The following is a 20,846-nucleotide window of genomic DNA, read 5'->3' on the forward strand; positions in this document are numbered from 1 at the left end:
GACAGAGAGAATTTGCCTAGGGCTAGGCAAGAGAAAGTTTTTCTTTAGTAAAGTTCATATGTGTAGTTTGATGAGCAAGTATTTCCTGTGCAGAAACTATATGCAACTTAATGCAAAGAGAAAAAGATATTGAACATTTTTATGCTAGTGAGTAACTGATTAACTAGTGGATCTGGTTAGACTAAATGCTGGTTCCCCTTCAAGATTCAATCAAGAAAACATTCTATGTACAGCAGGCAGATAATAATATGAAATTGTGAATTAAAATTGGGGGTAACTATATATATTAAGGTTCCATTTATAAACTATTATGATTTATTTCTTCCTATGGTAATTCATAGCATTCTATATGACAAATTAATACTATCAAGCCGTGTGTTTTGACAGGCACATACATTGTTTTAGCAGTATGTACATGTTGCTATCTGGTCATTATATTTTATTTCTCAAAAATGTATTACAGAGGCATTGTATGATATGCTTAAAATAAGTTATTAGAGGATGTAGCTGCATCTGATAATTATCTAATAAATATTAACAAACATTTATAACTGGAACCTTAATTTAATGTTACCAAACTAGGTAACAGCAACATTGTCATCATTTGCAAAGCCCAGATCAGGATTTACATGTCAAAGTGCATTTGTTTTTGTTTTTTTTATCTTTTGTTTTTAATTTTTCAGCAGCAGAGATTGGGGAAATGGATCAGAGGAGAAAAACAAAAATAACAACCCACAAGAAATCAGGGAACGTTCAACCACAGAAAAAGAAGAGGGATTTACAATAGTTTGAGGCTCAAGCTGGAAATGTTATCTCATACACTGATTTTATTTTGATCAGGCAGGCTCTTCTTCCACCCCATAGAAACTAAGCTTTCACATTGTCACAAATGAGGCTTTATTACTAGGTCTCCGCTGCAAGATATTCCCTCGTCTTGATGTGGAAAGATGTCATTTGAATGCATGGGTTGTTGGTTATTATATGTGGGTTTTTCTCCCCACAGACACAGTTGGAGGACATGTTACACCCGCTTCTGTGACCCTTATGCCATCACACACTCCCAACTCTTTCTTTATTATTACAGCACTGCAACCTTGATTTAATTTCTAGTCACTCTTGGCTGATACATTATTCATGTAGGCCAGTCCTGGATTGAGAAGTGCTTTAGCACTCATTTTCCTGCTTAATTTAACGCATGGCTTTATACTCAGCATCCTCTTCAGCTACATATACATAAATATATTAAGTAATTACACTTTACATGTAAACGTCATCCTTTTAAAACAAACAAACAAAAACAGTAAAATACATAGCTGTACTCAATTTTTTTTTTCACTCTGCTGAAGGCGTCTATCATATTTTGCTTCTATGGTACATTGGCCACTTATGTTAGAGTTCTTTTGATATACTTCTCAGAAGGCACTTGGGCATAAAAGTGGCTGAGCAGCTCCTGGGAATGCAGAGATGAAATACTGCTCAGAGGAAGGGGCCAAGGAACTGGAGGAGGAAGAGCAGGCACAGAGAGAGAAGCTGGAAGTACCGTGATGAATTGAGGGGTCTAAGTTACACACAGAACATACAGTACTTTGCTGGAAAGGCAGAATCCCTCACTCAGGCATCTGCAGGAAGAAAAAGAGACAATATGAATAATAGGACTGTGACATGAGCTACCTTTGGGCAATTGACTTTGTCCCTCTGGGCCTCATTGCCCTATCTGTAAGTGAGAAGAATTCTTTATTATAAGAACCTGAGGTCATAGATTAATAGCTGGAAGGACCTTCAGAGGGCATCTAGTCCAATTAGTTCATTTTATAAGCCCCAGGGCTTATAAATATAAACTTATAAAATAAACTTCCCCAGGGAAGTTAGGTGACTTATAATCTCCTAAATTCAAACCCTGTGAAAGGTATTCCGCAATAGCACGCCTTACGCAGAATAGACACGCACATGCTTATGGGAAAAATGCCTGAAGCTATGTTGAGAGACAACCTGATGAAAGAGAGTGGGCACAAAGAGAGTCAGAAGTCAAGGATTCTAGTTCTTCTCCCTCCACCTCTGGCTAACTACGACCTTAATTAAGCCTCTTCAATTCTCTGATCCTCAAGTACGCTCATCTCATCTTTAAAAATTTCTTATGTGTTTGAAGGCAGGGACTTGGACTCTTGAAGCCCATTCCAGATGTAATATTTGATGTCATAATTCCATGTGACTGAATGTTTAAGGGCCATCACTTCTGTCTCTAAGATTACTCTCTCCAAGGTTTTAATTCACAATATAAATATTACACAGAGAAGAGGCCCTTCTTTTTTAATTCATCACAGGTTTTAGATGGCCTAGAGGTCACGTGGTGACTTAGTCACAGCTCGTTATATAGCATAGATCCCCAGATGTCCATTAGACAACATGGAGGTCTTTATATATGTTCATTTTTTTTTTACTTCACCTGTGAATTCATTAGCATAGTGAATTCCAAGGAGGAAACTCCATCTACCAATGAGAATTGGTGCTGCTTTGCAACCTAAAGCTGTTCCCACTGGGACAGTCAAGTGCTTTCAAATGAAGGTTCACCAAAACTTACCTCGGCATTCGTATTTGAGGTCTGAGAAAAAGACCATTTCTTGAGAGAAGACAAAAAGACCTAACCGTCCCCCAGCATAGGTTTGATCATAGATTGGTCCTGAATCTGCCATAACCTGTTTCCCTTCATGTACTAAAACTCTGTTGGAAAAGAAACAATAGAAGTGCGATTAACTTTCTGGAGAATGTGTACAAATGCACCAATAAAAGCTAGTACACTTGTAGAGTACATTTCTAGAGTGCTTAAAGGTATGCATGCAAAGCAATTTACATATGCTATCTCATTTGATCTCAGGGGTCAGCTTTATATTCAACTCACTGTTTAGATTTAACTAAGCATTATGCATATTATTCCATTTGATACTCAATACTCAGTCAAGTAACTCCTACAAGTCATATTTTATTTTTTGACATTATGGATAGTTTCCCTGCTATTGGGAGCATTTGGAGAGGAAATTCCCTTTGCTAATTCAGGTCAGCACCAGCACTTCAACAGATAAGGTCTTCCAAAGTTGTCTAGGTCACCAAAAGTGTCCAAGGTCATATATCCAGTGTATATCAGAAAAAGAACATAATTGTTGAACCAGCTCTCTATCCACTATGGTATGCAGCCTCTCTATAGCTATTATTATCTCAGTCTTACAGATGAGGAAATAGAGGCTCAGGGATGTAATGAGATTTGCCCATGGGTCATACTGTTACTACATGTCAGAATGAGATCTGAACCCTGGTATCTGAATCTGGTGTCTTTTTCATCATACTTTGTCACTTCTTTAATAACTCTAAATATGTGATGGATATTTCATCCTTAGACTAGGCTCCTGCAATGTTGAACCATCACTTCTGAGAGTTACTGCATTATCTGATCTGGAAGTGGGCCTCCAAGTCACTTCCCAGTCATCTTCATATCATACTGCCTGTAATCTGATCATCTCCCTATCGCTTACTCATTGGAAGTTCGGGCGCTTCTCATACAAGACTGGGCTCTGATAGACCATATTTTGCTTTATCTTGCCTTGGAATCAAACCTCCACATTACTTCCTGCCATTTACAAACCATCCCTCCAAGATAATCCATTCAATCCCTAGTCTTTTAGTTCCTGGGTTAGAACATAAACTCATTGAATTCTAGAATGCTTTTGATTGTTTTCATTCGTATCCCTAGCCCTTGGGATAGTGCCTAATATAGTAAATGCTTAATAAATGTTTTAACTCTCTATCTATTCTAACCTATATTGTATGTCCTTAAATTATTCTCCATTCCTGCTTGGACAATAGTCATGTGACATTTATTACACACACAGAGCTCTGTGAAGCATTTGGCTATCACAAAGAAAAAGAAATACTGGATTCCAATGAGTCACCAAAGACATTTCCCATCATCTTTTTTAAAAGTTTATTTTACCAATACCACATGTTAGAATAATAGTCGTGTTTCAAGGAACCGGACTCCAGTGCTCTGTCTGGTATTTCAATACACAAGGGTTTGTCTAATGAGATGAAAAAGTACCTGTCTGCCATCTTTAAAAACAACAAATTATATACAAAAATTGTGCATTCGTTTAATGATTTGAAGTAGTAACAGAGAAGCAGGGTAAAGAGTTTCTTTTTACTAATCGAGTTTTTAATTTTTTTTCCAATTAGAAAAGATTTTTTCTGTTTGTTGAAATTCACCTGTCTGGGAGAAACATGCATATTTGTTGGTTATCTTTAATAAGTTTTGAATTATTAAGATAAAATAGTCTAAATACCATTTGAATATACAAGGAATCTAAATTCTAGACAGTAACTTAGTAAAATCTACTAAGTAATTTATAATTGAATAATTTGCCTCTGTTAACGGTATAATTCTGAAAAAAAATGATTGAAACTAATTCTGCCTTGGTTTCCTCATCTATAAAATGAGAATAATGATAGTATCGATCCTGCAGGGATATTGTGAGAATTAGATAAAAGAATACATGTTTGCAAATTTTGAAACACTATACAAATGCCAACAATGCTCACTGTTATTCCGGGATAATTATTGACTGATGACTGACTATACTGTTCATTTTGCCCTTTGCCCTTCTCTGGCATCCATCCTAACTTTTAGTGAAAATTGATTTTAAAAACATTTTTTAATGTAAACATTTTGTTAGAAAGAAAATTATCTTCTTTCAAAGAAGCAAATCTTTTCATATTTTATAGGTAAGGTTGGTGTTACCTTTAGACTTCCTTTTCTATATTAATTATTTTATGTTACTCACAAATTGGATCAGTTGGAACTATTTGAATAGCTGCATTATGGGTTGTTTTTATGACATACTTTTTTTTTTCCATTGAAGTTACTGTTAATTCTATCATTCTCCCCTCCAACCCAATGTGTACACACACACACACACACACACACACACACACACACACACACACACCTAATCCAATTTTGTTTTCAGAGACATTTCTTTAAATTAAACTTGGCACTATAGAAAGGATATTTTGAATCTAAGATTCCAGAGAATAAATGGGAGATAGGATTAATTAGTGGATTTATCCATTAATCTTTAAATTTGTCATCTTTTTTTTTTTTTTTGAGAAAGACAAAGCTCAAAAAAGGTAAATTATACCCAGGAAATAGGAAAAAAACTACAAGAACTGAAGCTCTCCTCACCTTATATAACCTGTCTTGGGTCTGTGAGTCAGATGCCACCTATAGGCAGTATAATCTTTCCAGCCGATATTCTTGGGGTCATGCCATAAGGTACGTACCTAGAAATTTATAAAAAAAAAAAAAAAATTATGATTGAATGGAGTTGAAAATGAATGTAATAGTTATGATTTAGCATTTTCTGTGAGAAATAGCACATCTAAAAAGAAACATGAAGTCATTCAAAGTCATTCTTCTTACTTAGTCTTTTTAAAATACTTCACAGTTTCCTAAAGACCTGTAGTTTAACATCTGGAAGATAAGGGAGATAAAGAGTTGCCACAAGAAGAGAACAGGAGTTTGTAAAAGAAATGGGAACTGGAAGAAGCTGAAGGAGAAAGCAGGTAAGCAGCACCCCTATTAAAGCTTACATCTCATAGACCTCAGTTTCCTTACTTGTCCTTCTGTGTTTCCTGTGTGCCAAAGAGCATTTCTGAGATGTTCTCCAGTCCCAGTGGTAGAATTCACCACTTTGAGTGATACACCTGAGTAGCCATAAGCCCTGGTGGGCTGGTTTTCCCAATAAGTCTGGGTCACCTGCTTCCACATCACAACATAAAACCGACTGCTTGATTGGTAGCCAAACACAAACCCAGCATAGTCATCATCACGGTCAGTGTTGACATAAAATGTGCCACTGAAGTCAACAGAGCCAAACTCATCAAAACCTGGATTCAAAGGAGAAAGGTGGTCAGGGATCAAAAATCTCAGATGAAGATGAATAATCCTTTAATTTCGTTTATTAGTCCAAAAATCACTAAACCATTACTATAATCCTTCGTCCTTCTGGGAGGTAGTTGCTATTATTATCCACATTATTACTAGGCATTTAATAAATGATTGTCATCTGATTGATGTGGTTAGGTGCTATAAAAGGATTTGATAACTAACAAGGTATAGCCTCAGACCTCAAGGAGTTTATAGCACACTGGGAAGATAAAATAAGGATTCAAATAACTATACATATGATAAGACAAGATAGAAACACAAATAATATACTATGGAATTGGAAAGCTAAGGAAGACTCCTTCCAGATCAAGAGAATTCAGGGAAGGCTACATATGCCCTTGATTTTAACTCTGGTCTTTGGCTTCCTGGTGTTTTTCTTTGTTTTTGTCTCTGTTTTGGTTGAACAGCATGAGACTGAGAAGGGATAAAAAAACATACAAAGGTCAATTTTGTCTATAATGACAACAACTCACATAGAAAAGTGCTCCAGAAGTCACAAAGCACTTTTCTCATAAGAACTGTATAAGGTAAGCAATGTGTTGAGTCCTCTTTTATGGAGAGAGAAACTGAGGGTCAGAGAGGTTAAGTAACTTGCTGATGATTGCACAGGAAACAGATATGAAAGTTGGAATCCACACTTAAGTATCCTGACCATATGGACAACACTCTTCCCACTATGCTACAATATTTCTTATACTCATGTCTAAGGACAAAGTGACATCTAAGCCATCATAGGGAGATCAGCCTCTATATGTTTTTAAGGGACATCTTCAGGAAATGAGACTCCACATTATCCTCTCCTGTGCCCTCCAGGATTCTTCAAGTATTAGAAGTATGCACAATCTGAAAGCTTCTTTCATTTATATTTTCTTTTTAAGATTTGATCCTTGCACTGGTCACCAGTTTTTAAGGGATAACCAATAACCTTAACTTGTCCATTTTGGTTTTTAGCTACCCTTAGGAGGGTTAGAATGACTGAAAAACATGTAAAACATTATGATACATCATAGATATATAAATCATCCTATGTGACTTTCATTTCTATAAAAATATCAAACCTCTACTGTAAAGTCTAGGGAAAATTTGGTACATTTAACATTCCAGTGAATCTCAAAGGAAAAAATAGCTATCATTGTACCTTTTTTCTCCCCTATTTCCTTCTAGAAATAAGAAATATGTACCTATTCTTCTATTAAGAATGTTAACAAACACCCTACTTTTCGAGTAAGTCCTCCCCTTTGCATAAACTATGCTGGATTACTTCAAAGACCATGCTTCAGAATCAAAATGGCATGCTTGATATTAAGCATTAACAATTAATTTCCTGATCTAGTGATGTTCTGATGAACAAGATTTTAAATGGCACCCAGTCAATGAGAATACTCAAACTATCATACCAAACACCATTTACATAATTTGCAAAGCAGTACCTGTATCTCCTGTCCTCATCCACTCAAGAACTACAATGGTGTGATGTTTTGTTTGGAAACTCACCTACAGCTATGCCAGGATCAGAATTGGCTGTCTGAACAAGCTCCTTGCCTTGGTGACGAATTACCCAGTTGGGATCTATCTGGGTTGTTCCCTTAGGGTCTAAATGCACCATTTGGAACTTTCTGAAATCAGTTTCACTGATAGCATTGTTTTCTGGACACACATCATCAATATCAGGGACACTGTCATTGTCAAAGTCATCTTTACAAATATCACCCCTTCCATCACCTGTATTTCAAAAAAAAAAAAAAAAAAAGGAAAGGAACCTAGATTAGTCAAAAGATAGCAATGATTGGTCAGTCTATGTCTAATAAAAGTAAGTTAATGTCATGAAAAGTGAAGTCAAGTTGCTGTAGAGTCTTAAAGTCTATATTCCTTTATCAATCCCTGTCCTGGGACTCCCATACCAATTAGCCTAAGTTAATGATCATAACATCTCTTCCTCCTCTCCACTTCATTTCAACTTTTCATATACACCCCTACCTCAAAAAATGGTAATGTGCTAAATAAAGCAGCAGAAATTAATGCATATATCAAGGTGAGGAACTCCAAACCTCTACTGCATTTCTACTTTGGAATAAATTGAAACAACAAATTGAAATTTTGACAGAGGTTTTTTGCATTCTACTCTTTGCTCTGTTGTCAATCTTAAATGATGCTATTTTTTTTCCATTTGTAAAATATTTCTTCCCTAATCTGCCCCCTCCTGCTTCCAGCAGGATTATTAAACTGTTGAATTGGGATGATTTAGAATTTACTTACTGGAATATTTTTAGCTTATTTATCAGAAACAGTTCGTGTAAAGGAATCTGCTTGGGGACAATGAGATAAGCAACCTGAGAGCTATAGAACTTGTACCATAATGCTATCAATATAACATTCTTCGACACAAATATGTAGCATCTTGGTGGGCAATGTCATTTTACCTGTAGTTCTGTGTCTGTAAGGAGATTATGGCAAATGTTTTGGAAAATCAGAGCACCATGGAGTTAAATGCGACACCAGAAGTCTATGCTTGCACAAATATCCCATCTACAATATATACCACAATAGGTCATTTAGTCTTTGTCTAAAGATTTCAAGTGAAAAGGGCCTCATTACCTCACAAAGAAGCCCATTCTATATATTTAGAAGATTTTTTGTTTTATTTTTCCTTAAATTTGCAAATCATCAGAGTGCCACAAGTCATCTTCCAGAAATTTGAAAATATAGAGGAGATTTTTTAAAAAATGAAATGTTTTTACTTGATTTAAAAAAAAAAAAGAGTTCCAGATAAGGAATCAGAGGAACAAAGTTTGAAACTCGGCTCTAATATTTATTACCTATATGACTTTGAGGAAGTAAACTAACAGATCTGATCTTTAGTTCCCTAATATCTGAAAAAGAGATGATTAGACGAGATGAACTCTAAGTTCCCTTACAGCTCTAAATCTATAATTCTATAATCTTAGGACCTTTAAATATTATGCAAGGAGGCAATCCAGCTGCTGGAAAAAGAAGACCAGATTCTCCAGAGTTGTGTTCAAGGGTCCAAACCATTTTACTTGGTAATATCCCAAGACAAACTCCAAATCTTGGACAGCTATGTGCTCCTGAACTTGATTGCCTTAACACTTATAATAATACTTGAGTCTCTTACTCCAAATTCCTTTGTGATCCTCATAGGGAGTGTCCTTGTGCCCAAAATTAGGATTTGAGCAAATCTATCTACCTATGAGGTACCTATTTTCCCAGGGGTATTGGCTGGCAGTACCAGGGATTCCTAACTATAAGCTCTTGGAAGAATATGTCTTTTGAGTGTCATGAGATTTTAAAGAAGGGACACCTGATTTAACACAGGCCATAGATGAGAAGAGTTTGTGTATTTCTTTATCTAGGTACTATATGATGAGAACCATGACCAGGAGCTTTCCACATAGTCGTATGTGCCAGTGAGACAACTTTTCCAATTTACTGGTTTCTAAGAGATCCCATAATTTACTAATACAAATTAATTTCTCCTCTGAAATTATAATTGTCCTGAAGGGTGAATAGAATTTTATACTATTTTTATAATTTATACTCTCTGCCCATTAGGGAAAAAAAGAAATTTAGCAATCCCCATTATCTCTGTCTCACAAAAAAAGAGCATCATTCCCTGGTCAATAGTTCATTTCTTTTTCTTTTTCTAATGGTGAGATTTGTTCCTCAAAGATCACCAGACCGTTATAAATTATGAAAACCCTGACATTACCTATCCCCACTGCCAAATACATACACATTTGATGTTTAGCATCTGTTGAAGAATGCAAACACAGCAACATGTCAGCAATGTATCAGACAGGTCATGCAGAAGCAAACAGCATTTTATGTGTCCAGTTACATATGATATCTAAAACAACTGTGTTTTTCCACTATAATTTTGGGATGATTTCATCACATTAATATCTATCTGCCTTTGGAGAGTTTACATGAACACTTCTAGACAGACTTCTTGGCTTGTAAATGAACAATCACATGCGCGCATACACACACACACACAAAAAAAAAACACATGTACACATACACACCAAAAAATAAAAAAATAATAATACAAATAGAATTGTGCTCATATGAAGAGCACTTACCATCTGAGTCCTCCTGGTCAGGATTGAAAACAAGTCGGCAATTGTCCCTGTCATCTGGAATGCCATCGTTGTCATCGTCAGAGTCACAGGCATCCCCCTTGCCGTCATTATCATGGTCAGCCTGATTAGCATTGGAGATGTAGGGACAATTGTCTTGGTTGTTCTGGTGACCATCTTCATCTATGTCTTCATTGTTATCACACTGGTCACCAACAAGGTCATTATCCACATCAGTCTAACAAGATCAAATGACAAGTTATTAACCTCATTTTAGTGGAAGAAAAAAAAAAACATCAAAAGAGAAATTCAGAATATTGGCCTTAACAAAGATCCATTGTGGAGAGCTGGCTTTTTTTTTCACTTTGAAAATATAAATACCATGAATCCAAAGTCTCTTATTATTTTCATCTGCGAGAATAATCATTAACATTCTCAATTGCGTTATGGAAAAGCATCAGCTGGAACCTGAGTCCAAAGTTGGAATTTAGTGAGTAGTTGCATGTCATGGCATGTAGGACTAGCAAATCCACTATATTTTGTCATGATCATCACAGTCCTGTAACAGTACTTTGCTGCAAGCGTACAAAATTTCAGCCAAGAACACCACTGCAAACGACGGATTGTACCACATTTCATGAAATGAACATATTTGTACATAATTGATGTTATATAATGGATATATACATATATGCATATATATAGTAAAAAAAAACATTCATTTTCATCTGCTTATTTATTCATTTAGCAAGTATTTATTAGGCTGTTCTTCTGTTCATTCATATAATCTGATTATTTACCTGGTCAGGATTGTGCATCAAGGGGCAGTTGTCACAGTGGTCTCCAACCCCATCACCATCAGTGTCCCTTTGGTCCGTATTGTAGACATAGGGACAATTGTCTCTCTCATTAAAAACATCTGCAGATGACCAAAGAAAGATACTGAGTTTAGGGAAAAGTTGCATTTTGTTTTCTATTCCTTAAATATCTTTTAGTATTTGTTTTTCTTCAATAAGGAAATGACCTAGAATATGATCATGTCTACAAGTATTTGAATGTATTAAATAGCATGAATTACATTTTTCTCTGGAAATTGCTTAAAATTTTCATATTTTAAAAACTAGAGCCCTCTTGGGAATTTCTGAATAATAAATCATAATGAACAGTCTTTGAGTAAGTGTCTTTACAATGCACACCTTGGGGGAGTCTAACCTGTATGACCAATTGATTATCTCCCTTGAAATTCCATGAGATCTACAGGATATTACATTATTTAAGCATTTGCTAGTGGGAAAATACCAATGGCAAAGCTTTGCCAGATTTTTTTCTAGTCTTTTGTTTCAGGAAATTTAATAAATGATGTTACATTCCTGGAAAAGCTGTATTATGTAGAAATAAGTAATACAAATTGGCAATTGACTGAAATAGCCAAAGGACAGCAAGGCATCCAAGATAACACTGTGGCTTTTTTCATACAAAAAGGATCATAATGTTGCCAGCAGTGGGGAGGACCATCAGAAAAGGATTTAAGGGGGAAAATGAGGAATTCTGTCATAACCATACTGAATTTGAGATGGTGTTGATATAACCAGTTGGAAGTATCCTGGAGAAATGTGGAACTGAGTAGTTGAAGAGAAATTGGAACTAGTTTCAGAACTCAGACAACTTTTGAAATCACAGAAGTGGAAAAAAAATCTTTCTAGGCTACCATAAGCATGCTGTAGTGGAAATAGTATTAGGATAGCACCCAGAAGACCTAAGTTCAAGTGCTATCTTGGATATTTACTAGATCTATGACTGTGCAGATAGTTTTCTTCCTCTGGGACTATCTACTCATATGCTTAAAGGCAGTAATAATACTTCTTCAACCTACTGATAGACTAAAGAGGCAGCAGCTGTGGACCTGAGTGGAAAAGACCTCAAAGGTGTACATGGTGATTGGGCTAGAAAAGATCAACAGAATGATCTCCTGGTGCTTGTAAAAGCTGAACCCTCGCTTTCTGAGTGGAATGCATTGAAAAAAGAGACTGACTATACAAAATTTGGAAAATTAAGGCTTAGACTGAGTGATTTAGTTGATGCTCATGGGCATGGTTTGGTAAAGGGTATGAGATAAAGTAATATGTGCTGTGATTGGAATAGAGGTCTCTCAACAAATAGAGATTGTCTTCCAGGTCACCATCCTCAGATGCTTGTAAATATATCAATATACATACACATCCTTAGTGCCTTCCAGAAATTCAGACATTTGAAAGGCAGCATGACATAGCATATAGTATAGTAGACAAGTGAGAAAAACTTGCGTTCAAATCCCTCATCTGATACTTACTAGCTGTGTAGTTTTGAGCAAATCATTTAACCTTTATGTCACTCAATCTCTTCATCTGTAAAATTAGAGGACTGAACTCTGTAATTTTTAAGATTCCTTATAACTCTGAGTTTATGGGTCTGAGATCCTGTGAATGTATATAGTGCAAATGCTTTTTTCTCTGCTTATACCACATTACTTTGCATGCATTAATTCTATATTCAACTATTTTCAAGTGGAATCATTGATTAATCAGAGTAATGCTAGTAATAACATGGACAGGAGTATAGAGAGAAACCCAGTATCTGCAACTGGTAGATGCCTTTAACTCATGTGCCATCTCAAAAACTATACATGAAATTCAAGGAATGGGAGATACCCTGCCCAAGACCATGGACCCAATAGTCTTTCTGTATCCTGTCTGATATGGATTAGGATGTTCAGTTCACAGCCCCATATTTTGGGAAGTACATTGCTGTGTAGGAGAATGTCTTGAGTATGGTGATCATGAAGGTGTAGGGCTTTGAGATCATGGTATCATAGATGAGCTTTGGCTGAAGAAATTGGAAATGGTGAGCCTGTGCAAGAGAAGACACTGGGGATTGGGCAGGGAGGGTACACGATGGCTATCCTCAGGTATCTGAAGGGCTGTCATATGGAAGAAATGTTAGACTTGTTCTGGTCCCCTACAGCAGAATTAGGAAGAAGAAACAGAAATTGCAAAGAGGCAAATTCAGCCTTGACATCAGGAAAAATGGTCCTAGAAGTTAAGGCTTGCCCTAGAGCAGAATTGGACTGCTTCCAGAAGTGATTCATTCCTCATTGCTAGAATACCAAATATGCAGTAGATATTGCATGATCACTTGCAGGGTAGATGGTAAAGAGGAGGTAGCATAGGAAGCAAAGTAGGTGATGCAGGGTTGTGAATTTGTAGAAGGTATTTCATGACTGGATAGAACCCCAAACAAGTTCATCAATATTATTGATGGGGAAGCCTTATTATTATTATTAACTGTAGATAAAACAGGCAGCTCTTTCTGTGGCATAATTCCAGGGCCACTGAAGACCCCCTACTGAAGAAGAAAAATTGTACTATTTGCTTGGTAATGGCTGAAATGCTTTTACAAAGTACACACACCACAATTATGTAAGAAATGCATATATTTTTAGACAGATATAAACTATAAGTCACTGTTATCAAATTATGAAAGGGAAAAAAGGTGAAAAATTTGAAAACTAGGAGGGGCACATGCAAACCTCATCAACTTAGTGTTTCTATTTCAGTAGAGTTGAAGATATTCACCACAGAAGGAAGGAAGGAGATAAGAACCAGGAGGAGTGCACATGGAATAGGATTTCTATAAGGTTAATGAAGTTGATCATTTTATTATATTTTTTTAAATACATGAAATGAAATGAGAAAGGAAAAGAACTTACCATCTCCATCAATGTCTACAGAACAGGCATCACCTTCTCCGTTATTGTCAGTGTCAATCTGAGCCAAGTTGTGCACATAAGGGCAGTTATCACAGCGATCTCCAACCTCATCCTTGTCATAATCAGATTGACGAGGATTAAAGAGGAGAGGGCAATTGTCCTAGAAAACCAAAAGAAAAAATTGAAGAGAAAATATAGCACAACAAAATTGGAAATGTTTTTTTATTTGAAAGGGAAGAGAAGAAAAAAATAAACATTTGTATAATGCCTACTATGTGCTAGACACTACAGTAAGAGCTGTACAAGTAATTTCATTTGATATTTGCTCAGTTGAACATTAACGTCCTTTACTTTATATGTCTTTTATTATAATGTATTTGTTGTCAGGTGGAAAATAGAAATGAAAATAATGAAGCCAGGATTGTCTACTCAAAGACATGGTGGAGATAAGACTTAAGAAATCTCATTGTTCTTCTAGTTGTGAAGTGTAATTATGGGTAGAAGAGGTCAGACTTAGAGACACAATTCTTAACTCTGTTACACTGTTATAGAATTTTTCTTTGCCACAATTAACTCAATTATGGTAGCTTATTAAATGAAATTTACATTTAGACAGATAGGAACTGGACTTGTGATGTCATTGGCACAGGGCACTCCCAGATGAGGACATTCTCTCTACCAGTATAGGTCAGGACCTTGTCTGCAATTTATAGTCTTAGATGGGTAGATACCTAGGGAACTCAGGAGCTAAGTGACTTGCCCAGGATCACCTAGCCAGGATGTGTCAGAGGCCAATCTTGAACCCAACTTTTGCTGACTCAGAGAATGGTTCTCTAACCACTATGTCACACTGCCTCTTAGCCCGGAGGGTTCTAATAGGAAGTATTTAAATGGAAAAATATGGAGCATTGGCCTGATTTCTATAGCAGTTATTTTCTCCTAGGTATTTACATTGCTTGTTGTTGTGAGGGTTGCTGTGGGTGAAGAATTTGCCCCCTAGTGAATAGATTACTCTTTGCAGTTAGTTAGATTGATTGGTCCCTAAATGGCTTCTGCTGGGACCTCATCTGAAGCTTTCCTTACATGGCAAAACCTGATAGAGACTGTGTTCTTTCATAGCCTTTGAAAGTCCAGATTAATCTCCATGTCACCATGAAGCAGCAGAACAGGACTATGTAAAGGTGACCCCATTTGACTTATTTCCATGAGAAGTTGTATAAGGAAGGCCATTTAAGAAAAAAAGAAAGACAGGAAAAGGAGGTAGGTTGCAGCAAACATAAGGGATAATAGACTGAAAACACATGCACTAGTACCCCAGCACCCACAATGTGCCAGGAACTGTGCTAAGTATTAAAAAAAAGGGAAAAAAAGACAGTCCCTGCCCTCAAGAAGCTTACAATCTAGATAAAAAAGATTGTGTCACACTGAGATCTAAGTTTAATTCAGGTAAGATTAGATGGTTACATTAGAAAGATTTCCCAACAGGGAATGAAGGGTGGAACAAAGACAGAAAAGATGGGAAGCAGAAGATCCAGCAAGCTATGAAAGTAACTTAGACACTGAGATACAACAATCTGAGTGAGGGAGGTTGCCATGTCAATGGGGACAGAAAAGAGGAGACAGTCATGGCAAATACTGTAGACCCAGATTCAATAGTATTGGACAATTAAATAGATGTGAGGCATGAGGTCTAGGGAATAGTTCCAGACAATGTCATGATCAAGAACCTAGGCGACTGGTCAAAAGGTCATGAACACAAATAAAGTGGAGAAGGTGAGGCATGAATGTGTAGAGGAGGTGATGAATTCAGATCTGTTGATTTGAAATGCCAATGGAGTATCCATGTAGTGCTATTTAGAAGATAGTTGGACATGTGATCAGAACCTTGTTGAGAATCTGAGACTAGAAAAATAGACACTTGGGAATTATCCCTACCAAAAAAAAAATAGGGAAAGAGAACAAATGAAGTCACAGAAGAAAATGAAATTTCCAGGGAAGAGCATGTAAAGATATTTAAAAAGATTTTTTTAATTAGATAAAAAGGCAGAATGATCAAAGTAATTAAAGTATAATTTTAAAAATAGACATTTGCTATTTCATGGACATGGTTACAAATGCAACAAAAAGAACTTACCTTCTCATCATCCACACCATCATTGTCATCATCAGTATCACACGCATCACCAATGCCATCGTTGTCAAAATCTTCCTGGCCAGAATTTGGTAGATGGGGGCAGTTATCCTGAAATTTTATTGTTAAAAAAAGTTGAGTCAATTTTGTAGGCATGTTTGAAGTCAAAATATTTGTGTTCAAATCTTGTCTCTGCTATGTAATATCTATAGAACCTTCAACAATTCATTTAATATTTTCAGACCTTCATTTCCTATATAAAATGAAGGAGTTAGACTCAATGGCCTCTAAATTCCCTTCCAAATGTCATCATTTTCAGAAGATTTCCAGGGTTCAATAAAATGAATTCAATAAAACAACCCTTGTAAATAAGAATAGGAGATGCCAGATAGGCATCCTCTATAGGAAACTTTTATATAGAAAGAACAAGAAATCTCAGTGATTTGCCAACCTTTAAAGTGATGAGTGTATTTCTTTTCAAGTTCTGCCCCTAAAATTATGTGTTTTATAATGGTGAGTGGAGACGAAGGGTAATCTTATTTTCTAAGCTGTGAATCTCCATGGGTTTGCCAAACACCACTAAAGAAGAAAAAAAAACCTTTCTCTTTGTAAAAACTTAAAAGCATTCAGAAGTACTTAGTCAATCTTTCCTTTTCTTCTCACAACCTTAGATTACAAAATTAGATACTGACGAACAAGAAACTGGCAAACCCATTGGACTTCGATTTTCCATGAAAGATACTTTGAATAGAGGGACATGTTCAGTTTGGAGCTTAGAATTATTATTCAAAAAAGTTATTTTCTGTCTTTTTGTTACTCCTAATAGTAGCAAGATATATAAATAAAAGGAACTAACATCATATTCCCAAATCAAAATGAGCTCCAGATAAGAACCACCTGAGAATACTTGTTATTATCAAAATGTTACCATTAAAAACACATTTGTTTCTATTAAGTCAACACAGGCATTAGCTAACCCTCGGAGAAGGAGCACTTACAAATGTGTTCAATATGTATCATTTTTCTGATCAGAAGCTCCTGCTCTTGGTGCATCATCTTTAGCCAGTATGTTTCAGGATGACATGATAACAGTGTCAGAGGGGTGGTTATTAATATTAAAGCTGACACTGATCCAAAGAATCAGAGAGCCAGGAAAGTGGAATCAGTGGAGCCCCGGGTTACCCAGCGAATCTTCTTAGTCACAGTGATCTGGCGTTACCATACTTAGCTTGCGGTCAGTATTCAAACATGTGCTGCTTACGTGCATGCTCATTACACTCTGTCGCTTTTGAACTCATTGACTTTTTTTTCTTTCTTTCAGGTGATGTCCTCTAGCCATTCCTGATCCCCCTTAATTATAACACCTTCCATCGGTTGGTTATTTCAAATTTATCTTGCATATCCCTATTCAATTGTGAGTTTCCTTAGGAAGGGAGCTGTCTTTTGCCTTGGTGTTTCCAGTGCTTAATACAGTATCTGTTATATAATACATGCTTAATATATGTTCACTGATTAACTGACAAGAGACTTGGGGGAAGAAAAGCAAAAGATATCCTCAGAGGCCAACTGGAGGAAGCTCTACTTGGAAAAATAAGTTTTGCTTCCTGATCTACTTTGTGCCTGGGGCACTGATCCTAACCATTTCCAATTATAACTAAAGGTTTCCTGTGAATTGTCAGATAGTAAATAAACATTTTTCAAACTTTTACTAAGTGCCACAACTATGCAGCAATCACTTACCTTTCCATCCTTGGAAAAGGACAATGCTTTTTCCAGGTAAATAATCAAGAATATTAGGTCATGGGATTGCTGAGGAAGAGTTAGACAAATTGGAGCAAAAATGGGGGTTTGTAAAGTTTGTACCCTCATTTTCAAAGTGGTTCTAAGGCCCTAAGGATTCCACTCTGGGTGCAACTTGGTGAAGAAAGAACACAATTTGTGGAATCCAATGCATCCAACTCTCAGAATTTCTAGTTACTAGCTATGTGGCTTGGGCTAAATCACTTCTCTATTATGGACCTCAGTTTAATCATCTGTAAGATGAAAATAATAATCTCACAAGGTTCTTGTGAGGAGAGCAATTCATAAACATTATAACAATACCTAAAGTTTCAAATTTTAAATATATTACTTCACTTGATCCTCACAATAGCCCTGTCAGTAGGTATTATTATTATCCCCATGAGATGAGAAAGTCAGGGCTGAGACATTGGGTGTCTAGCAGAGTGTCTCAGAGCAAGCTGGAATCTGAGGTGGCATTTGACCTCAGATCTTCTTAAATTCAAATACAATATTCTATCTACTTTGCCAAGCTACCTCTTCTATCACAGGTTTGTAGATTCAGCACCAGAATAAAAGGCCTTTGCTAAATGTAAAGTGATATATAAATGTTATTATTGCTGGTGTTGTTGTGGAAGTGGTAGCGGTAGTTGTAGTGGTGGTGGTGATCAGCCATCAGTTCCAACTCCTTTGTTTTACCTATGAGGGACTTAAAATTTCATAGATTAACTAGACCAACACTAGCAAGCAAAGACCAGTGAGTATGGGGTCTGTGAAGTTAACAGATGATCTTAGGAGGATCAGTTTTCCTGTTAATTTTCTCTATGCCTTTTTCCTCTCTTTTTCAGGTTGCCTGAGTTTTTGTATCTTATACATACAGGCATGCACCCACATGGGTTATACAGGCTGGACCTGGAGTGGATGGGTTGCAGTCAGCATCACTGGAGGGAACTTCAAAAGAAATTTTAAAAATCCATTTAAATATGTAAGGAGGTGTGCATGCATATGTAACATACATGATATATTTGCAAGCATTTATTATCTCTGTACATCTCTACACATACCTTATACGTAGAATTAAGGGATAAATTGTTTAAAGTTCATTAAGGCTATAAGAGAGGAAAGATGAATGTTTATACCTACTATGTATTTTATGGATAAATGAATTTTATTCCCCAGAAGTATCATGACCCCCTTGACCTGAGAAAGAAATGCTATGAGAATGGTAGCTTAAGTAGCTAGGTGACTCAGTTAATATAGTATTTGACATGAAATCAAGAAGACCTGAGTTTGAATCCAGCTTCAGATACTTTCTAGCTGTGTCACCTTAAACAATTTTCTTAACTTATATCTGCCTAAATTTCTTCAAATGTTAAATGGGAATAATAATAGCACCTACCTCCCAGGGTTGTTGTGAGGATCAAATGGGATATTTGTAAAGCATCTAGCACAGTGTTGGGCACATAGTTGGTGCTTAATAAATTCTTGTTCCCTCCCTCCTTAGATTACAATAATGCAATATGACAGAAAAGTAGCAAAATTGGCTTCTATATCACACACAAACACATAATTTCATTTCTTAACCACAACTCACATATCTTCCCACTTACCTTAATGCAGTGATATGTAGCATTTGTTGCACAGACAAGGTTTTTGTTGGGCCAGCCATCCAGATCAGAATCTTCCCCACAGATGAGCCCATCACCAGCATAGCCAGTCTTGCATTCACACTTGTACATTGGGTCACTGAAATGGCCCAGGTAGATGCATTCTGAATGCTTATGGCAGTTATGAGTTTTGTCTTTGCATGGGTTTTCAGGTTCACAAACCTGCAATACAAGACACAAGAATGTCGTTCTTCAGCACCACTGAGGTCCTATGTGAATGAGGCACTATAGGGGAAATACATGAGATATATAAGGCATTGGTTTTACAGAGATATGGGTAAGTCTATGGTTGACTACCCAGAGACAGTAGAATTCATGTAACCAGAAGTCTATTCATCTGGTTTGCTGTAGCTAGTCTATTTCTCCTTTCAAGTGGCAAGCAGCCTAGATGCACTGTCATCTTATTTTTCTGCCTTTATGTCCCACTTCAGATCCCTCTGGACTTTCCCTCCTCCCCATGTACACATTTCTAGGCAGGATCATTCTAAAGCCTTTATTAGGGATGTCAAACTCAAATAGAAATGGGGACCATTAAAACTTAGATAAAGATTTCCTATGTGCAGTAAATTGACTTAGTTTTGAAATGAAATGTTATCTATGTTTTATTGTATTATTATTTATTTTAATATTTCTAAATTAAAATTTAATTTGGTCTAGGCTACACTTGGGAGTGTTGCTGGCTGCATCCATGTTTGACACCTCCAGTCTACATAAATTGCAGAAATCTGTATCACCAGCACCAACAATTGAAATAATACATTAATTTATTATACTACGTAAAACTAACAAGCATTTAGAACATACTATAAGACAATAGAGAGACAGTAGTGTAGTAGATAAATGGCTAGACTAGTAGCTCAAAAGATCAGATCAAGCCTTGCCTCTGATATTGCATTTTATCAAGATTGTGAAACTACATTTGTAGGGTTGTATTATACTTCCCCAATTAAATCTCATTCCCCAACGGTGATATTTTTTTTTGATTTGTTCTTTTGTTGTCCAAGAGTAGAAAAGGCCAAACTCCAGAAATATTTTTACAGTAAGTGTTGTCCTAAGTGAATCATGCAGCCTGTGCCAACCAGCCCGCAAACAGAAGGTGCATTTCCTTCCCAACTGATCTGAGACTAGATACTCCCCCACTCTCCCTTCCTTGTGGCTCTTGGCTGAATTGCCATTAGAAAGTGTTCCACCCTAAGTTTACACAGCTGATCTCTTGCCCACTGACCTCACATCCACATTACTTACTTGCTTTTCTGTTCTGGCTGCCTCCAGGCCCACAGCAAAAGGCTGAGTTCCTTTGTAGCGTGGGGGGCATGGCAGGCAGTGGAAGCCTGGGTTGGTGTTGACACAGCGGTGAACCTTATTGGATATGTAGCAGACATCTGTGACAACTGTACACTGTAGGGAAACAAGCAAAACAACTGGTTTGTTGAGT

The 20,846-nt window shown here is 36.6% G+C and overlaps 1 protein-coding gene across 1 annotated transcript in view; it reads right to left on the reverse strand.

Annotated features, from left to right (window-relative positions):
• THBS2 (thrombospondin 2) overlaps window positions 1–20,846 on the reverse strand; it is a 48,654-nt gene that overhangs the window by 571 nt on the left and 27,237 nt on the right. Inside the window, exons 12-22 of the mRNA XM_072643934.1 lie at window positions 20,657–20,809; window positions 19,355–19,573; window positions 15,969–16,076; window positions 13,835–13,994; window positions 10,890–11,008; window positions 10,093–10,327; window positions 7,487–7,714; window positions 5,660–5,931; window positions 5,228–5,325; window positions 2,579–2,718; window positions 1–1,619 (exon numbers count right to left, since the gene is read on the reverse strand). The exon at window positions 1–1,619 is cut by the window's left edge and continues 571 nt beyond it. Of these exons, the coding sequence (XP_072500035.1) occupies window positions 1,612–1,619; window positions 2,579–2,718; window positions 5,228–5,325; window positions 5,660–5,931; window positions 7,487–7,714; window positions 10,093–10,327; window positions 10,890–11,008; window positions 13,835–13,994; window positions 15,969–16,076; window positions 19,355–19,573; window positions 20,657–20,809 (1,740 nt within the window). The 3' untranslated portion in view covers window positions 1–1,611. The remainder of the gene's footprint in view (window positions 1,620–2,578; window positions 2,719–5,227; window positions 5,326–5,659; window positions 5,932–7,486; window positions 7,715–10,092; window positions 10,328–10,889; window positions 11,009–13,834; window positions 13,995–15,968; window positions 16,077–19,354; window positions 19,574–20,656; window positions 20,810–20,846) is intronic.

Source organism: Notamacropus eugenii, chromosome 2, assembly GCF_028372415.1.
Source record: "Notamacropus eugenii isolate mMacEug1 chromosome 2, mMacEug1.pri_v2, whole genome shotgun sequence".
Lineage (NCBI taxonomy): Eukaryota > Metazoa > Chordata > Mammalia > Diprotodontia > Macropodidae > Notamacropus > Notamacropus eugenii.